The sequence below is a fragment of the Ammodytes marinus genome, assembly GCF_949987685.1.
Source record: "Ammodytes marinus genome assembly, chromosome: 1".
NCBI classification, from domain to species: Eukaryota; Metazoa; Chordata; class Actinopteri; order Uranoscopiformes; family Ammodytidae; genus Ammodytes; species Ammodytes marinus.
The window spans coordinates 15,997,648-16,015,128 of NC_137230.1; the positions used below are offsets into that span (position 1 = coordinate 15,997,648).

General features: G+C 40.4%; 1 protein-coding gene across 10 annotated transcripts in view; it reads left to right on the forward strand.

Moving 5' to 3' along the window:
* Positions 1–17,481, forward strand: part of myo9aa (myosin IXAa) — a 108,760-nt gene that overhangs the window by 79,524 nt on the left and 11,755 nt on the right. For 6 of the 10 annotated variants that reach the window (XM_080027231.1, XM_080027235.1, XM_080027233.1 and 3 more), the window contains 13 exons: positions 974–1,115; positions 1,554–1,749; positions 3,399–3,518; positions 4,191–4,238; positions 4,875–4,944; positions 8,820–8,960; positions 9,529–9,568; positions 9,661–9,783; positions 11,024–11,104; positions 11,359–11,469; positions 14,371–14,493; positions 15,337–15,486; positions 16,834–17,147. In XM_080027231.1, coding sequence (XP_079883357.1) covers positions 974–1,115; positions 1,554–1,749; positions 3,399–3,518; positions 4,191–4,238; positions 4,875–4,944; positions 8,820–8,960; positions 9,529–9,568; positions 9,661–9,783; positions 11,024–11,104; positions 11,359–11,469; positions 14,371–14,493; positions 15,337–15,486; positions 16,834–17,147 — 1,659 coding nt within the window. The remainder of the gene's footprint in view (positions 1–973; positions 1,116–1,553; positions 1,750–3,398; positions 3,519–4,190; positions 4,239–4,874; positions 4,945–8,819; positions 8,961–9,528; positions 9,569–9,660; positions 9,784–11,023; positions 11,105–11,358; positions 11,470–14,370; positions 14,494–15,336; positions 15,487–16,833; positions 17,148–17,481) is intronic. The other 4 variants (XM_080027237.1, XM_080027232.1, XM_080027240.1 and 1 more) reach the window with 2 other exon arrangements.

Consider the following 17,481-nt stretch of genomic DNA (forward strand, 5'->3'; position numbering starts at 1 on the left):
CCTGGAGGGGGCGCTAGATGCATGGGGACTAGTGGTCATGGAGGCTGTGTCACGTGAGCTAACTACCTCTTGACTGACCAGGTGTGGAGATAGTCAATCATACTGGAGTTTTTATGACGTAGTTAACAGCTTCAGAAAAAGTGCAACCTCCGTGTGTGTTCATTTAAAAACAGGTGTTAAAGCCTGTTGTTGATTGTGACTGTCCTTGCTCATGATAGGAACATTATCCAATTTCAATTAATACATTTGAATTGTGTTTTAACGTCCGTATATTTCTGCTAATAAAATAGTTGAAAAATAACCAGAAGACGACCATAGTGTATGATGGAGTTGCCTCTAATGTACTCACAATATTTCCTCTTTCATTCCTTTTATTCCCCCCTTCTTCTTCTCCATTTGGACACCACATCTCATTCCTCCCACTTGGAAAATCTGGAAAGCACTGAGTCCTCTAGCTGTGTTGTTTTCATAGCTTAGGTTTCACCCCGTTCCAAAACCCCTGGTGTCTCATTCTTCCCCTCATCGCTTCCTGTGAGCTGTTTTTTTCTCAGAATTTGCTGGCTCTTGATATTAAAAGACAGGAGGGAAACCTAAGCCAAGATCAGCTTCAAATGATAATCCTCAACCTTTGGCGCCAGAGGATAAAATGTCCAAACTGGTTTCAGATCAGATTTGTTAACGTGCCACGTTTCCAATATTCCACCATAAGTACCGTTGTAGTAACTGTTGCCGCCGTGACTGGATTTAGAGACTGGTGGAAAAAGTGATGCCTTAAATTCATTGTGTTCTATGTGGATGCTGAAATCAGGAATGTGTCCTACATTTTCACTGTGATTTATACTGGAGTTTTTATGACGTAGTTAACAGCTTCAGAAAAAGTGCAACCTCCGTGTGTGTTCATTTAAAAACAGGTGTTAAAGCCTGTTGTTCTTCAAGTCAAACTCCTCTGGATTTATTTTTATTCTTATTGCAGTTTCCCTCAAGCCACCAACCAGACCTTGTTGGACAAGTTCAAGCGGCAGCATGAGGGGAACAGCTACATCGAGTTCCCGGCCGTCATGGAGCCCGCCTTCATTATCTGTCACTATGCTGGCAAGGTCAAATACGGCGTCAAGGTCAGTGTTATCTTCCAATTACACACATTGCCAATGGTTAGACAGAAAAGGGAAGATAAAGTGTAGCCAATCCCAACTTTGTTTTGATGCAATTGGAGCTTTTGTTGTTGTTCTCACACATTTACACACACATTTAGACACACACACACACACACACACACACATACACACACAGCCTCGTCACAACTTTGTAATACAACTGATTATGTAAAAACAGATGTATTATATCGAGTTTGGTGAAAACAGTTTCTCAACAATGGGCTTCGATCAGCATGTTTTCCACTTCATTCAGTGTTTTTAAAAAAAAAAGCATTAGATGGATAGTAGTTGGAGCTTTGCCAGAAGCTAATGTGTATACAATAATATTTTTTTTTTTAAATAAAACGCGATTGAGAATATATCATTGTATGTATCTCTGTTATGCACACACACACACAGGATTTCAGGGAGAAGAACACAGACCACATGCGTCCGGACATTGTGGCTTTACTAAAGAGCAGCAAGAACGCCTTTATCTGCGGGCTGATGGGCATCGACCCGTCGGCCACGTTCCGCTGGGCGGTACTGCGCACCTACTTCAGGGCCCTGGTGGCCTTCAGAGAGGCTGGCAAGAGACACACGCAGAAGAAGATGGGTGAGCTCACACTGAGACAGGAAACTTACCTCATTTGTCAATTATAGTGGCAAGGCAGGGTAAATTCTGTCATCAACAAATGTTTTTCTTTTTTTTAAACTGCTGATGTACAATGTTTGACTGTATTAATTATTTGCAGAATTTAGAAGCGTTCACAATTTTCAGCGATATGCAGTAGGTGATGTTACAATAAATACTCCAAATGTTAATGTTTGCATTAAGGTCAGTCTGTGTCAATAAAAAAACAAAGATTCCACAGAGAGGGAAACGACTTCTCTGAGTGTCATGTGAGCATTACAGATACTTTTCAGTACGGTAAGAATAGTGGCAAACTGCTAAATCTAAACAAGGGAACAATGATTATTCTTCTCCTGTTGCTATGTTTTTGAATCTTGCCGTGAATGTACCTTCAGCAGACAAATGGTTTCCACCAACACTGAAAAAAAACATAGATGAAGACAGCTTATAAGCAATACCAATATGTTAAAATAATGTTTTCATTTTTACTGCACTGTACCATTATGTATGCTCACGTGCCACCCAGTTACAATTTTGCCCTCCTGGTTCATTCTAGCCATGTTCTGTGTTTGGGTAGTCCCTGTTCTGTAGTATGTATGTGTAGTGCTCGTAGTGCTGCCATGTATTTACAGTAGGTCTTGCTCTTTTCTCTCTCTCAGCTTTGGCTTTCTATGAATGCCTCTTCTCCCGCTTAGACATGACTCAGTTGTACTTGACATGCAGTAGATATTCCCCTCAGATGTTCCTCCAGCACTGCCGTCGTATGAATCAGACTTTTTCGCTCTGCACCCTCTTGATCCTTTCATATGTAGATGTTGTGTGAAAATAGATTTTTTTTTTTAAATCCTTTGATATCTTTAATAATCCTTCCAACTGAACATATAGATTTCCCCCAAAGGGAATCTGTGACATGTCTTCCAAAATCTGCAAAAAGAAAAAAGAAAAAATCTTTACTTTAAGGTGTAGTCAGTGATTCTGGAGAATGGTTGTTGTCAAAATCACTTTTTGTAAAAGTATCAGTGTAAATACACAGCTTAGGCTCTATAAACAGGCATGTTGCTAGCTAGGGTGGGCCCACTTTGTTTACATAGGCTTTTGTTTACATACCAGTTTACAGAGTCTACGCAGTGTATTGAGGTAGCAAATTTTGAGGAGATATTTGGTGATTTTGACAAAAGGTGATTTTGACAACAAGCATTCTCCAGAATCACTTACTCCACCTTTAGAGGAAAGTTGCCACTTCAAGTTTTTGATTTCTTGTTAAGATAAATCATCATGGGCTAAGTTGTAGATTGATTTACCTTCAAATTCCGTCAACTTGTCTAAAAGAGGACAAGGACTCTTAAATCCAGTCATAAAAGAAGACATTGTATGGAAGTGCCTTTGGGGGGCGAACACTTACACATAACTACATTGACATACATCTTACCAAAGCCACCAGCTGCAGTTTTTCAATGTCAATCATCTTCTCTCCAGAAGTCTTGCACAGGTGTCTCTCCAGTAGACGACTGCATCTCCTGATCTTTTTTCTGCTCTGTCTAATCTGTCGTTTCTCTCTCTCTCTTCCCCCCTTGTCTTTCCATTTTTCCCCTCTCTTTTGTGTTTTTTTTCTTTTGTTTTGCTTCCCCAAGGGCATGATGACGCTGCTCCCTGTGCAGTTATGAAAAGTGTGGATAGTTTTAGCTTTCTGCAGCACCCTGTGCATCAGAGAAGCTTAGAGATCCTGCAGAGGTGCAAAGAGGAGAAGCACAGTAAGGCTGCCAATACAACAATAACGCCTCCCACTTTTCCTGTTAGACCATTGCTTGAGGGAAACTGTAGGGGACGAGGCCGACCAACACCGCCAACTTTACTGCGCTTAATCACAGCGAAAGTCAATGCCAAAAGAGATCAAAATGTGCAAACTTTAAGAGAAAAAGTTTTTATTTTCTGCTTTGTGATTTGATTTGCGACTCTCATCTTAACATTAGACAATAACATTAGACTAGGTGCTTGTTGGTCTCCTTCCCTCTGTCTCCCTCTCCTCCCCCATCTCTTATTGCATGCACTTGCATGCATTTGTTCTCCGTCTTGTCTTGCATGTTGTTCCCTAGCATGCTTCAGCCATTCTGTCACTCACACTGTGCTAGTAAGAGGCCAGCTGAGAAATGCATGCTAACTCTGGTCTGGGACACACACACACAGTAACACCTCTAGGTGTCCATCACTTTCTCCTTTTGTCAGTAATAGCACACAGCTAGACTTTTCATGTCTAGTCCTGTCTGTTGGGCGGTGGGTGTAGTTTGCTCGTCCACACAGCTTTTTCACGTGGTTGAGGACACACAGCCAAACGTCACGCTTCTATCAGAAGTCACTTTCCCTTCTACAGACACTTGATGACACTCAGACATGTTTGTGTCTTTTTGTTTTGTGCCACCCTGCAGCTCCAGATGAGAGTGAAAATGTTGTACAAAGTGATGATTCGGAAAACGGTATAATGTTCAGTCACCTGATATATACAGTAAATGCTCTCACAGATTGCTTTTAACGTAGTTGGCTTAGGCACACTGAAGCTTTCTCTTCTGTCATTTGGCTGTAAACTCAGAGAGAATACTGGTGACGTATTAATAAGATCACACATGCCAGCCACTGTAGGCCAACAACAGCAGTCCCACTGTACTAATGTAAACAAAGCTGCCTTAGTTAAACCAATTCTGCTTTTAAATTATCTGTAGTTTGACCCAAATGGCCAATTCCTGCTTTACTTCCTTAGAATAATTTCTTAAGGGGACAACATGTGTTTAAGATATGTTGTACAAATCTACCGTCCAGACTATACTAAATAACAGTTTAGTTTCATCTTCCATAATCTGGCACTAACCAGAGCAACTCGCTATTAACCTCACAGATCTTTGTTTCAATAATAAATCATCTGCTGTAGATAACGTTTCCAATACAAAAGGCACTTAACATTCACTGCAATAACACCAGAGTGTCACATCGTGTCAGAAGTGTGTTTGTGCTCGGGAAAAGATTTTGAAGGTTTTGATTTTGTGTTGTCTTTATGTCTAGTGTGTGTGTGTGGGTGTGTTCTTTCACTTGACGATTATCTGTCTGTCCGTGATCAGGTGTGACCAGGAAGAGTCCGCGTACACCGCTGTCTGACCTTCAGGGAAGCATCAATGAGAAATCACCGCGGTAAGAGCCTGTGCTGTGTGTTTTGTGGTATATTGTAATAGTGCGTTTCAAGCTCTAATCCCAGCTCTCTTGTCAGGTTTAGGTCAGTGGAGTTTTTAGAAATGTACTGCTTTAAACATTACTTGTATGTGCAAAAAGATGCACAATTCAGAAGCCAGGTACTCCTTATGACTAGATTCATGAGTTTAATGTGTGTACTGGCTCCTGTCACATGAGGACAAAATACTGCGTTGCCACACCTGATGATGTAAATGCAATCCAACACAACACCACAAACTACCCACTCAAAATTTCTCTGACCACAAATTGATCATTAACAAAGCTTCTTGAAGGACGGATGTATTACAGTAGTTGCACTATTGGATTATGATGCCCCTGCAGTTTGTATTTTTTTGTCCAACTCCTTGTGTATACCCTTTTATATATATTATTTATATGTATCTATATTTATTTAAGTTGTTCCACTTTCCCTGTGCAAAACAAATTGTTTAAGATCCAAGCTGAACATGATGAAGGATAATGTTCCAAAACGTAAAACGAAAGATTTATTATTTGCATTTATCTCCAAAGTATTTCTTTAAATATTTAGTTTCCCTTTTCGCTTCTTATTTAATATTCATCTTGCTTTTATGAACAAGAAATACTAGAGAAAAAGATGAAACTACAGTGTCTGTTATTTTTAAGGATATTTCTACGGTCTTGATGGTTTTTGTTTGTTTATCTTTTTTTTTTTTTATTCCTGCATTTTATGACTTCATTCGTGAGTCAACAGTAGAAAGAGGGAAGCGGGAGACGGGGAATGACCTGCAACAAAGTTCGCCAGGCGAACTCAACCCTATTTTATTGTGGTTCCATGTTGGAATCCTCACCCCTTCTTGGCCTCCAGGGCGTCTGTAAATTAGTATTTGATCTTTTTACATTTTACAAAGAACTCTGGAAATAATAATGATCAGCAAAACACTCAAACCTTTCTTGCAGATGCCCAGTCATACTTGAATCATACAGTGATACATAACTCACGGCATTAAGACGGCCAGCATTCCTTTCAAAATAAAGAGTGGTAGCTGACACCCCTCCCTCACCCCACTGACCCTTGGTCCATCACCTCTTCTAATTGGCTTGTGACTGTGGGATTAGCAGCCGCCAGCAGATCATCACTGGTAGCACCCCAGTGGCTCGTACAAGATGGCTTTTGTTACAACAGGAGCTCAGTCTGGGTCTAGCTGTTAAAATCCCTCCTTTAATGTCATTTGCAACCTCTGCCCCTTGCCTCTGTCTCACTCATGCACACTCATCCTCCGCATACTAGCAGAGCGCTAAACCCCCCGTGCAGCTGCTTCCTCCGTGATGTAAGGTCAGAGCTATGCACTGGAGAGGAGCGCCCGGGGAGTTATAAATATGAAGTCCCTGCAGGGTGCTTGTGCAGGCTGGACCGGCCAGTGGACAGTGCACTGCTTTATTGGACTCTCACTAGACACTATTGAGATAAACAGAGTCACTACAAAAGGCCTACTGTACTATCACCAGTTACTCACATCCATGATCAACTGGGGAGAAATGTTCCACGGTTGATCATCTTCTTGTACAATAACGTTTCACATTGTAATGTTATACAGGCTGGTGGTAGTACAAATCAGTTATATCTGTACTACTCCCGCGGGAATGGGGATACACACAGTGTACTGGCTGTGTTATAAAAGCATCTTCTAAATCTCTTCTTTGGCCGCCATAACCACAAAAACTCATGGAAACGTGGCCCAGCAACACATCTGTTGATCTCTGTTCGGCTGCGATGGATTTTATATTCAGCACAGAGAGATTCTATTTGCAGCACACAGAGATATGACTGGAAAAAGAAAAGAAAAATTTCAAGATTAAGACTAATTTATCATTCTCAAATCTGAATCAATCTTTCAGGCCAAGTGTGTTCAGGCATATGGCAAAATTGACTCCGGTTTCCAGCTTCTTCAAATGTTTCCAACAAGAGCCATGTGAAGAAAAATGCTAACACTAGCATGGTAATGTTCACATGTTAGCAGGTGTAATGTAAACTATCTTTAGCATGTTAGAGTTTGGAAACTAGCTCAAAAACTCAAAAATCGGCTGAGGCTGATGACACTGTCATTAGTTTTGTAGATATCAGATCATTAACTAACATTTTGACCTGGTGGTGGCGCTAGATGAAAAGTCAGAACGTCACCAAAGTCAGTAGTAGCCTATACGTCTTCTGATTAATCTGTGTGGAATGTTTCACAATTATGTGTGGAAATGTGTAATTTCATGGCAAGACATCCAGTAGTTGTCCAGATCAGTCTGCAGCAAAAGCAGTGGTGCCATAATCACTTTTAACTCAAACTGCTGTCCCTGAACCAAACACTACAGCCTTCTCTCCTGCTGCTCTGTATTTGTGTTTACTTTCATTTTCATGAGCTGTTAAACAGCTCACCACATGTGCGAGTCCCACCTGTTTTTTCTCTCTTGGCATGAATCTGCCCCCTGCTATTAATCCAGTATGAGTTACCAAACAAATCATGCTACCGTAGCCATAGTGTGTGGCTTATTCAGCAGGATAAATCCTTGTTAAGCTGCTATTGATGTTACTGGAAACAAAATAAAGTGCTCAAATGGATCTTAAGTGATGAAACAATGATGAATTGCTACTGGCCACAGATTCTGAACAGTACATTTTCTCCTCTCTCATCCTCTCTCTCTCCTCTGGGCTAAAATAGTTCATGATGGTTAATGGTGTTAACCTGACCGCCCCATGCTTTTGTTTGTCTTTTGGGCAGATGGTTAGGTTTCACCTTGAGGCCTGAGGTTTAAACCCTTTGAGGTTTCAGTACACTTTGTGAGAGTCTCTGGTAACACTTTATAATAACTATCCGTTGTAACTCGTTAATAGATCATTAGTAAACTCTTAATTAATGATTATTAATGATTTGTTAGGTGTTTGTTAGCAGTTTGTTAAGGATTTATAACAATGGTAGATAGTTAATAGCTTAATAATTGAATCAGTTCATCTGGGAGGTAATCCGAGATACCGACGAGGCTGAAATAGGCTATAGACTATACACAGTGCATGGGCAACTGAGGGCAGCCCCATTTTCAAATATTTTTAAATAAACTCAATACACACTGTGCATGCCATGGACTTGAACGTGACGTGATCAGTTAATCTCGGATTACCTCCCAGATGAACTGATTCAATTATTAAGCTATTAACTATCTACCATTGTTATAAATCCTTAACAAACTGCTAACAAACACTTAACAAATCATTAATAATCATTAATTAAGAGTTTACTAATGATCTATTAACGAGTTACAACGGATAGTTATTATAAAGTGTTACCGAGTCTCTGTGTGAGATGAAGTCCACTCTCTCCAAGGAAAATAACACAGAAACTACTGCCCCTTCTGGTGACATTCCTCCACCTGAAGAAAAAACATCCCCATTGTTTAAAACACAAAATATGTGGCATTGTTTGATGCCATTTCAAATTATTGTTAAGCTGAGCTAAGACCAGGTTGCATCAAGACACAATGCTAGTTTTGGGGAAAACATTAGTATAGTGTGTTATTGTGACTAATGCTGTATGGTTTACAATCTCTGGATCTACTACTTACAGTATGTTTAAATTTTCTGTATTCATTTTCTATTGCTACAACAAATAAAGTTCAAAAAGTTATCTTTTAATTGCCCTCCAGAAATAAAACTTACACAAAACCTAATATATAGATCAATAATCATATCCATTCAAATAGATGTGATTTCCAAATTGCTTTCAAAGTGTCTTAGACTAATGAAAGATGTGTAAGGTGTTTGGATTTTAATAAATTGATCAATTGAAGCAGTGTTTGCATTCTGTCCCAAGGGGTTCTCCGGGTCTGGGCTGGAACGGGCGTGCAGGTCGACAGAGCCGCTTATCATCCAGCAGCTCCACCATGGAGGAAGACGGCATCTTTGTCAACTCCGCCAGCAGCAAACTCCTGGAGAGAGCCCACGACATACTCATGTCAGTAACAACACACAGCCACAGTCACCGTAATGCTTAAGACATTATAGAGTACTCTAAGTGTGTCCTTTCAAAATAAGATGCTATTTAATTGTTTTCTTTGTGCTTTCGCTCTGATTGAAAAATGCCACCAAACAAAAAAAATCAGCATTGCTGTACTCTACTGTTATTTATTATTTTTGTCAGCCATGTGGCCTGGGGACATCCTTTAAACTGAAAGAGCTGAGTTCAAATACAGTGTAAACAAACATCTGCACTGCTGAAGTTCCCTTCAGTGATGAGTACATTCCAACAAGCTCCAAGGCTGCTGTTCTCTAGTCCACCTCTGACCTCAAGTTACAGGAGAATTTACCCACGGGGATAAATAACATTTTTACTCAATTGACGGGTATATGACCTAAATTGGAAATCATTTCTGGAATTAATTCAATGCTTTGTTGACTTTTTACTAGACTACCCTTCTCACCTCATGATGTTGTTGTTATGTGCTTAAAATAGTTTGGAAATTTGACTGCTACGCTAACATCTGTTTTTATTTAATTTTTTATCTTTTTAAATATATAAACAGGAGGAACAAAAACTACAAATCTAAGCCAGTTCTCCCAAAGGTACAGTACATGAATATGTTTTCAATTCTAAATCCAAATGATGGATGTTACATTATCAATATTTAAAACTGGCGTTGACTTCAAACCTGCAGCATCTACTGAATATCAAGTCACTGAAGTACTTGAGCAGCCTGACGCTTCACGACCGCATCACCAAGTCACTGCTCCACCTCCACAAGAAGAAGAAACCACCCAGTATCAGCGCACAGTTCCAGGTCAGGCACACAGACAGACAGACAGACAGACAGACAGTAGCAGAATACAGAGCTCAATGATTTGCCAGTCAGTGCTCTCACCATTAAAATAACACGATTAGCCTAAGCTGGACCGAGGGAATCTTCAGCCGTAAATGTGATAAACAACCAGGTGTGTCCGCTGGCAGTGGATGGAAACATCCCTCCACTACTCTTGTCTACCGTCTTATCCCTGTATTTGCCCACAATGTGTACCAAGCCTGTACTGTAGTTTACACACCAACCCAAATGAAAAAAGGCATCACATACTGTCTGAGAATTTAAGCGACAATAAGTAATAAACATCTACTTTGGGTTTTTTTCTCAGTAAGTGACTCAACCTTTTGAAATGTCTCACCAATGTTCACTTAGTTGGAGATGAGACCATTAAAATGGATAACTGCAGGGATTCTTGTAGAAAATAATCAATAGCCTAGAACCAAAAAAAAAAGGTGAGTTTACTCCTACCATTTAAATTGTTCACGACAGAGAGGTGAAATGTAGATGCTTTGCTTTCTTCGTTAGCAGAGGATATTCTCTTGAGATGAAGGACACTGCCAGTTTACCAGAAACTTTCAGCATAATTTGGCTATCTTTGGGTCAGGAAAAATTTCGGGAAGACTTTCAACAACCAAAAAGCTGCTATTTTTTCTTCCCTGCTTTTGTCTTTGAGAGAGTGAACTCTGTGCTGGGGCTGTTGGAGGTAGGGACGAGTGCCGAGGCCCCTCTGGCAGGCAGGCAACCCCTGGCCCCAATGTGTGGATGACTTCACTTCCCACATCCTGTGCTGCGCTGATTGCTTTAATCTCCCATGGACGGGGGTGGACACTGAATTCCTCCTGCCACTGAATTATCACACACACACACACATGCACATGTTTACACCACAGACACACACACACACACACACACACACACACACACACACACACACACACACACACACACAATGATTGCACATGGAAATACTGCACACTTGAGGAATTGCTAGAATTTATGATCCCAGGCTGTGAATTTAATCTCGCAGCAAAGGTTTTCCTCCCAGATGGACGGTGCAGTTCCTCTCGGCTCTAACAGCCACCTGATTCTGACCGCTGCTTGTCCAACAGCTGTGTAGAAAACAAAAGCAGTGTGCCATCTTCATGTTCCGTTTTATAGTGTGGCCTTGTGTTACATTTGTGTTTCATTTACTCATGTGTACTCTTGTGTCTTGTTTCTGTAGGCCTCTCTCAATAAGCTAATGGAGACTCTGGGTCAGTCTGAGCCTTATTTTGTCAAGTGCATCCGTTCCAATGCTGAGAAGGTACAGTGTGCGCTCGCTCGCAGGCCAAGGCCACTTTGACTGCTTTTGGTTTAAGTTTTCAAAGCATTTTTTCATTTCCTCTGAAGTTTGAACTTCTTCTGAAAGCTGTTTATCATTTCCCCCTCTGCCGCCTGTTGCTTCTCCATTTTTCTGTCATTCTCTACCCTCTCTCCCCATTTCCTCCATATTTTTTTCTTTTTTCCCTCTCTCCCTCTCTCTTTCTCCCTCTCTCCCTCTATCTCTCTCGTCCTCAGCTGCCATTGAGGTTTAATGATAACCTGGTGCTGAGGCAGCTGCGTTACACAGGTATGCTGGAGACTGTGCGCATCCGGCAATCGGGCTACAACATCAAGTACAGCTTCAAGGTAACACATTAACACCTTGTCGATACTCCAGATTTTGATTGTAATTCCTATCACTGTTATTGTTCTGGTATTCAGTATACAGTAAGATAAAATACATTAAGTATTTCGGAAGACTTTGAGCACATCAGTGGTAGAATGTAACTAAGTACACTTACTCAAACATTGTATTTAGGCATTATTTAAATACTTCCCATTTATGCTACTGATACTATTATTCCACTAGATTTCTAAAAGTAATTGTCGTTCCATTTATTTGAAAGCTACATGCACTAGAAGCATTTGTAGATTAAGATTTCACAAACGAAACACAGGATCCTTTTCATAAAAGGCTATTTTAATGCATTATAAGTAGTTTTACTTAAACACATTAAGAAAAATCTGGATGAAGATCCAACATATTCTGGATTCTCAAACTCCCATTGTGACACTAAAAGCATCTGTCTGTTAGATGGTAGATGTCTATATGTGGTAAATGCTCACATTTTAGACTCTACAACCACAGTCTGCAAGGCAGCTTGTTGTTCAGAAATCTTGCCCAGCCTGAGACTTTTCTCATGACATGACAAAGCTCTTCCATATCCACAGAAGAAGACATCATCAACACAACAGTGTGTGCTGGCTGAGTCAACAATGACTAGTGAACTGACCTTTATGTTTAACAATGGTGGAGTTCTCCTTTAAAATAACGCAAGTTTCCTGGGAGTTATAACTCCCAGGAAACTCCTTGAGCAACTTCGTCCACCATTCTTCGATCTCTGTCTGGAAAAGGTATCATGTTATCCTGGAAGCAAAGATTAAGCAAATACATTAACGTATTCACTATGTGCAGGCGTGCATTGAATATCAATCCCACTGCTCACATCCCAAAACTCAAACCACACTCAGGTTTTCCATGAGTTTAGGTGCCTGTGACCGTTAACGTTGTTGCAGCCAGGGTTCACTGTTAGTTGTGTTATGATGGACGTGAGGTGGCAGCCATCTTCATCAAACTGGCTCTCATAAGAATGATGTCAACCCTGTGAGAAATACTGTATGACTAACAGAGCAGATCGTTTTTTAATGCTGATTGAAAGTGAGTCTTTGGACAGAAAACAAGTGGCTTACTCTTACTCCAGTTTTTGTCTGCCGTGCCAATCATGTCACGTCAAAGGTTTTAGGCAAAGATTAAGTCAGTGAGCTAGTGTTTTAAGGGTTCCCATGTAACCATAGTGGAATCTGTTTTTTCTGTTGTACGGATAGTTTGGGTTTTGTTTTCTTAGGGTTAGGAGATATTCTCTACTATGACTCCTGCAGATCAATCAAGAGTAATGCAATTTCATTTATGGGAGTCAGACCATCAACAAAGGGCCATTTCAGATTCAATTCAACAGCAATGACTCTGTTCAGAAACCATGTCCCATTTTCTCGGGAAAATCCACAGACCTCAGTGTGGACAGTTTCACTCTTTTACAACTTTACTAAGAATTTGTACATTCTCTCATTTACTGCACTTATGATTCATTTTGAGGTACTTGCACTGTTCATTTCCTACCTATACAGTATGTTATGCAAATGTATAGCCTACTTCTACTCCCTACATTTCACAGGGAAATATTGAACTTTTGTCTCAACTAATTAATGATTACGGTACTTTTTTACCCACGAAAAAAGTTTTTATTTTAATTTTGTCACGTTTTTGAAGTCTATAAATTGATAGCATTTCGACCAACTCCTTTAAACGTAATTTGAAACATTTGACATTTGAAAAACAGTTTGAATAAAAATGTGGTAAAATTATTGATGATTGATTTGAATTATTGATTTACAAAAAAAAAAATAAAGATTAAAGACAAAAGATGAATTTGTGTAGCAGAACGTGTGTTTTCTTCTTTCCTCTCCTATTATTCATTGTGTTCCCCCTCTGATTAGATCCCCCCTTAGATCTTGAGATCTTGTGACCCTCTGGAGAGGCCTGGCCCCTAGGTTGGGAACACCTGGACTACAATAGCAAACTGTATATAGGGTAGTTAAAAAAGGCCCCACCTCAAGCAGCTGCAACAGTAAAACACTTCGTACACATTGTTGCATCTGTATAAAAAATATATTAATAAATTATACATCAGTCACAAAGGCCAGAGTATATTCAACTTGAATACTTCAAGAATGTGTTTCTGATTTTACTTTTGTGATTGCACTGAAGTAGGAAGTACTCTTACGTGTAATGTGGTATTTTAAAATGGTTGTACCGTTACTTTTCACCTCTGGAAAGTAGTTCCACCAAACATTTGATAACTACTATAAAATAAGACAGCATATTTAGTGACTGGGACCAAAACTCATAAAACTATATTTTGATGAACTCACTCGCATGATTTTAGCATCAGACGTTGTCATTTACCAGAAATTCCTCCAAACATATTTAGTGCTGTGGTCAGCACTAATGAGAAATATCTTGGGCATGGCATCACTTTTGAGGACTCTGCTGTTTCCCCGACTCTTCAGAACAGAGCCTCTCCATTGTCCTTGTGTCTCTGAAACACTCCCCATGCTTCTAATTGTATCAACACAGCATCGCTGTTTCTCTATCCGCCCCCTACAGCACAGGGTGCACAGTGTATTGAATTGAGACAATGGGCCTCAGTTTGAAGAGTGGGAGTTCAGCATATTTATGCCGTGATGTTTGGACCCCTGCAAATACGTACAGCATGGACTTTTACCTGAAACCACATGTGCCTTGAAACTTGTCAGCTTTTCTCCCCAAATAATCAAAGCTGCAGTGTGTACATCATCAACTTAAGCAGATAGTTAACCTTTTGTTAGACAAATCACTGCACAGAAATATTGTGCACATGGCACAAACACAAGACCCTGTGGGCTAATTTACATATTCCTCATTAACACCTCTCCTTGCTCTCTTGACAGGATTTCGTCCATCACTACTGTGTGCTGCTCCCAGAGGGCACCAGTGCCACCAGAGAAGGCATCCAGCAGTGTCTGGACCAGCTGGACCTAGAACCAGATGGGAACCAAGTGGGGAAGACAATGGTATTTACACTTGCCTCTCCTTTTCCTCTTTCCAGTAAAAATATGGTGTGACATCTGTTTTCAATGTGGGCTCATTATACCTGTGTGAATAATATGCATCCTTTACTGTACAAAACAATTTCAATAATTCCTCATCAAATGTTAAGGTAACACATTTGAGCTTTGTGCAGCTCTCAGAAGTTGTGTTCATGCTTTGTTGGCTTCTTAACTTCAGTAAAGTTCAGCAACAAACTAAGAAAGAAATATAAGTCATGTGCTGGAGAAAGAATGTAGTACATCAGGTTTTAGCAAATTAAATGAAGTTGCAATTTTTTATCCAGATGCAAAATTAAGAAAATATATATTTTTTGGCAACATTGGTGATTAGATTTAACTGTATGGTATTATGTTTTTATGTTATTATAATATATGTTGAGGCATTCGAGAGCCTAGAAAAGGCCAGTGCAAGACTCAAAATAATGTTTTTTTTTTTTTTTTTTTAGTTTATATAGAAACTATAAATAGAGTCATATACATAGGGAAAGGACGGCGCTGGGGATAACCTCATATTACCTGAAAGCATCCCTCCCTCTGTAAAAAGGATGTAATAAAGACAGTGCCCCATATTTGGTATTTGGTGTGGGTAAGTCCAAGGTTTGAATGAGACATGATGGAGGGGTCTGTGTCTTTGGGAGGCTGTCTATGTAATTAGAGGATCATACCTGACATAGTTGTGGCCATGTATCTGGCCAAGGAGTGTGTGTGTGTGTGTGTGTGTGTGTGTGTGTGTGTGCGCTATCTTTCCATCCTTTATTAAGTATGTGTGTCGCCCTGGGCTGACTCCATCCTGGTCCCTCCCCTCAGGTGTTTCTGCGGGAGGCTGACCGTCAGAGGCTGCAGGTCTTACTCCACCGGGAAGTTCTCCGGCGCATCGTCACTCTGCAGCGGAGATTCAGAGCACGGCTGGAGAGGAAGCATTTTGTCAGGATGAGAGAGGCCGCAATCAGCATCCAGGTACTGTTCTGTGCTTTTTCATCATCACTGCTCCTCATTGTCTTCATTCTTTTCCCTTTTCATTCTGCATGACTTTCTTTTTTTTTAAATTATTGTTTTTTTATATTCTCCTGAGATTTTTTTTTTTGCAATATCAAGATTATTCATTGTTGAGTGGAATTGTGTCGCGACAATATGATCATATCAAATTATAGTTTTTGTAATTCGGTTGTCCAAATTAATGATTTCAAGACGATTTAAACAGAAAACTAAAAAATAAAGCACTTTTTTAGTTTCTTATGATTTATGTTTATGTAATGACTACATTTCAAGCAGTTCATTGTATCAATTGTGTTATGTTATATATGATTTTGTGTAAATTTGCAATATTATGATGTTCAATTGTGGATAGATATTGGTAATAATATTGTAACACCCGGGTTAATGCAGGGAGTAACCGCGCCCGGGATATTCGACCGAAATGCCCGGACTAAGTGCGTCTCTTACAATTACCTCCCCGAGGATATGTTACAATATCTCGATAATGGTTTCACGCGGTGCAGCACTTAAACTTTTACCGAATAAATCTGTTTATCAGGGATGTTTTATTTTGGATTAGGCTTCACATGTACATGTCCTGTCTAGTTGGAGGTTAAAGGTGCTGTAAGCGGAATGGTTCTTTTAGCTAACTTCCTGTCAGTTACTGCAGTTAGCAGTCCTCTCGCTCGTCCCTACGTCACCACATTAATGCATTGTGGTCTTCAAGCAGCGAGTTATCTAGCATCATCTCAGATCCATAAGTGTGATAAAACATGATACAAACCATCAAAACAGACATTGGGAAGGATTTTTACCTGCTCCGCCATTTTAGGCGCATAAACATTCACCCCGATTACATGCAGAGCAGCTGACTGAGAGATCGGCTTTATGAAACGCGCACATTATGTAAGTGATCACTGTATGAATAAAGAGCAATTTAACACTACATTAACATAAATAAACCGCTTACTTCACCTTTAATTTATTTTTATGTTCTTAAAATGTAAATTTAGATTACCTCTGTGAGTAAAGACTCTTGTACTAAAAACATCATAGCATCATAAAAAATAATAAATCATTATCATCATAGGGCAGCTGTGGCGAAGCGGTTAGGCTGGTCGTCCACTGGGTTGCAGGGTCTGTGGTTCGATCCCCTGTCTCACTGCCACATGTCGAAGTGTCCCTTGGCAAGAAACTGAACCCTAAATTGCTCCAGATAGTTAGCTTGCACCCTGCGTGGTAGCTGCTGCTATCGGTGTATGAATGTGTGTATGGTTAAGTGAATATATAAGTGGAGTCCATTTACCTATTATCATCATCTTCTCACAGAAATGGTGGCATTTGATCCGGCCCATAGAAGAAGTGGAGGAGGAGGATTATGACCCATCTGTCCAGGAGGGGGCAGCGGTGTGCGTGCAGACACACTGGAGAGGTTACAGGGCACGTCAGAGGTTCAGGCTGTGGAGGGAGGCTGCTCTGGTGCTGCAGAGGGCATGCAGGTTATGGCTCCACCGCCGGTGCTCAGCGGCTGTGGTTGTTCAGGCCGCCTGGCGCTGTCATCAAGCCAGAGAAGCCTACCTGCGTCTGTATGCCGCTGTGCTACAACTACAGGCAATTAGCAGAGGCTACCTCGCCAGGCAGAGGTAAGACATATCGTGTAAATCTCCTATCACCTGATCCTGACCATTATCAACAGTTCTGTTATTTCTTTTGATGGAGAATTGAGGTATACATGAGTTTAATTGAACGACAGCAAACAATTTAACATTATCTTAAAGGGCTCAGCAGTCTTAAAATAACTTCTACGGATAGGTGCCTGCACGATTTTTTGCTCAAGCTGTGTTGGAAAAACAAACCAGATTCATCTTTGCACATAGCCCCTTGCAGTGTATTTGGACATTGTTCAGTGTGCTTATAGAGCCGGCTTGGTAAGAGCATGATCTTTCGCAAGCAATCCAACCCAAAGCTGCTCTACGA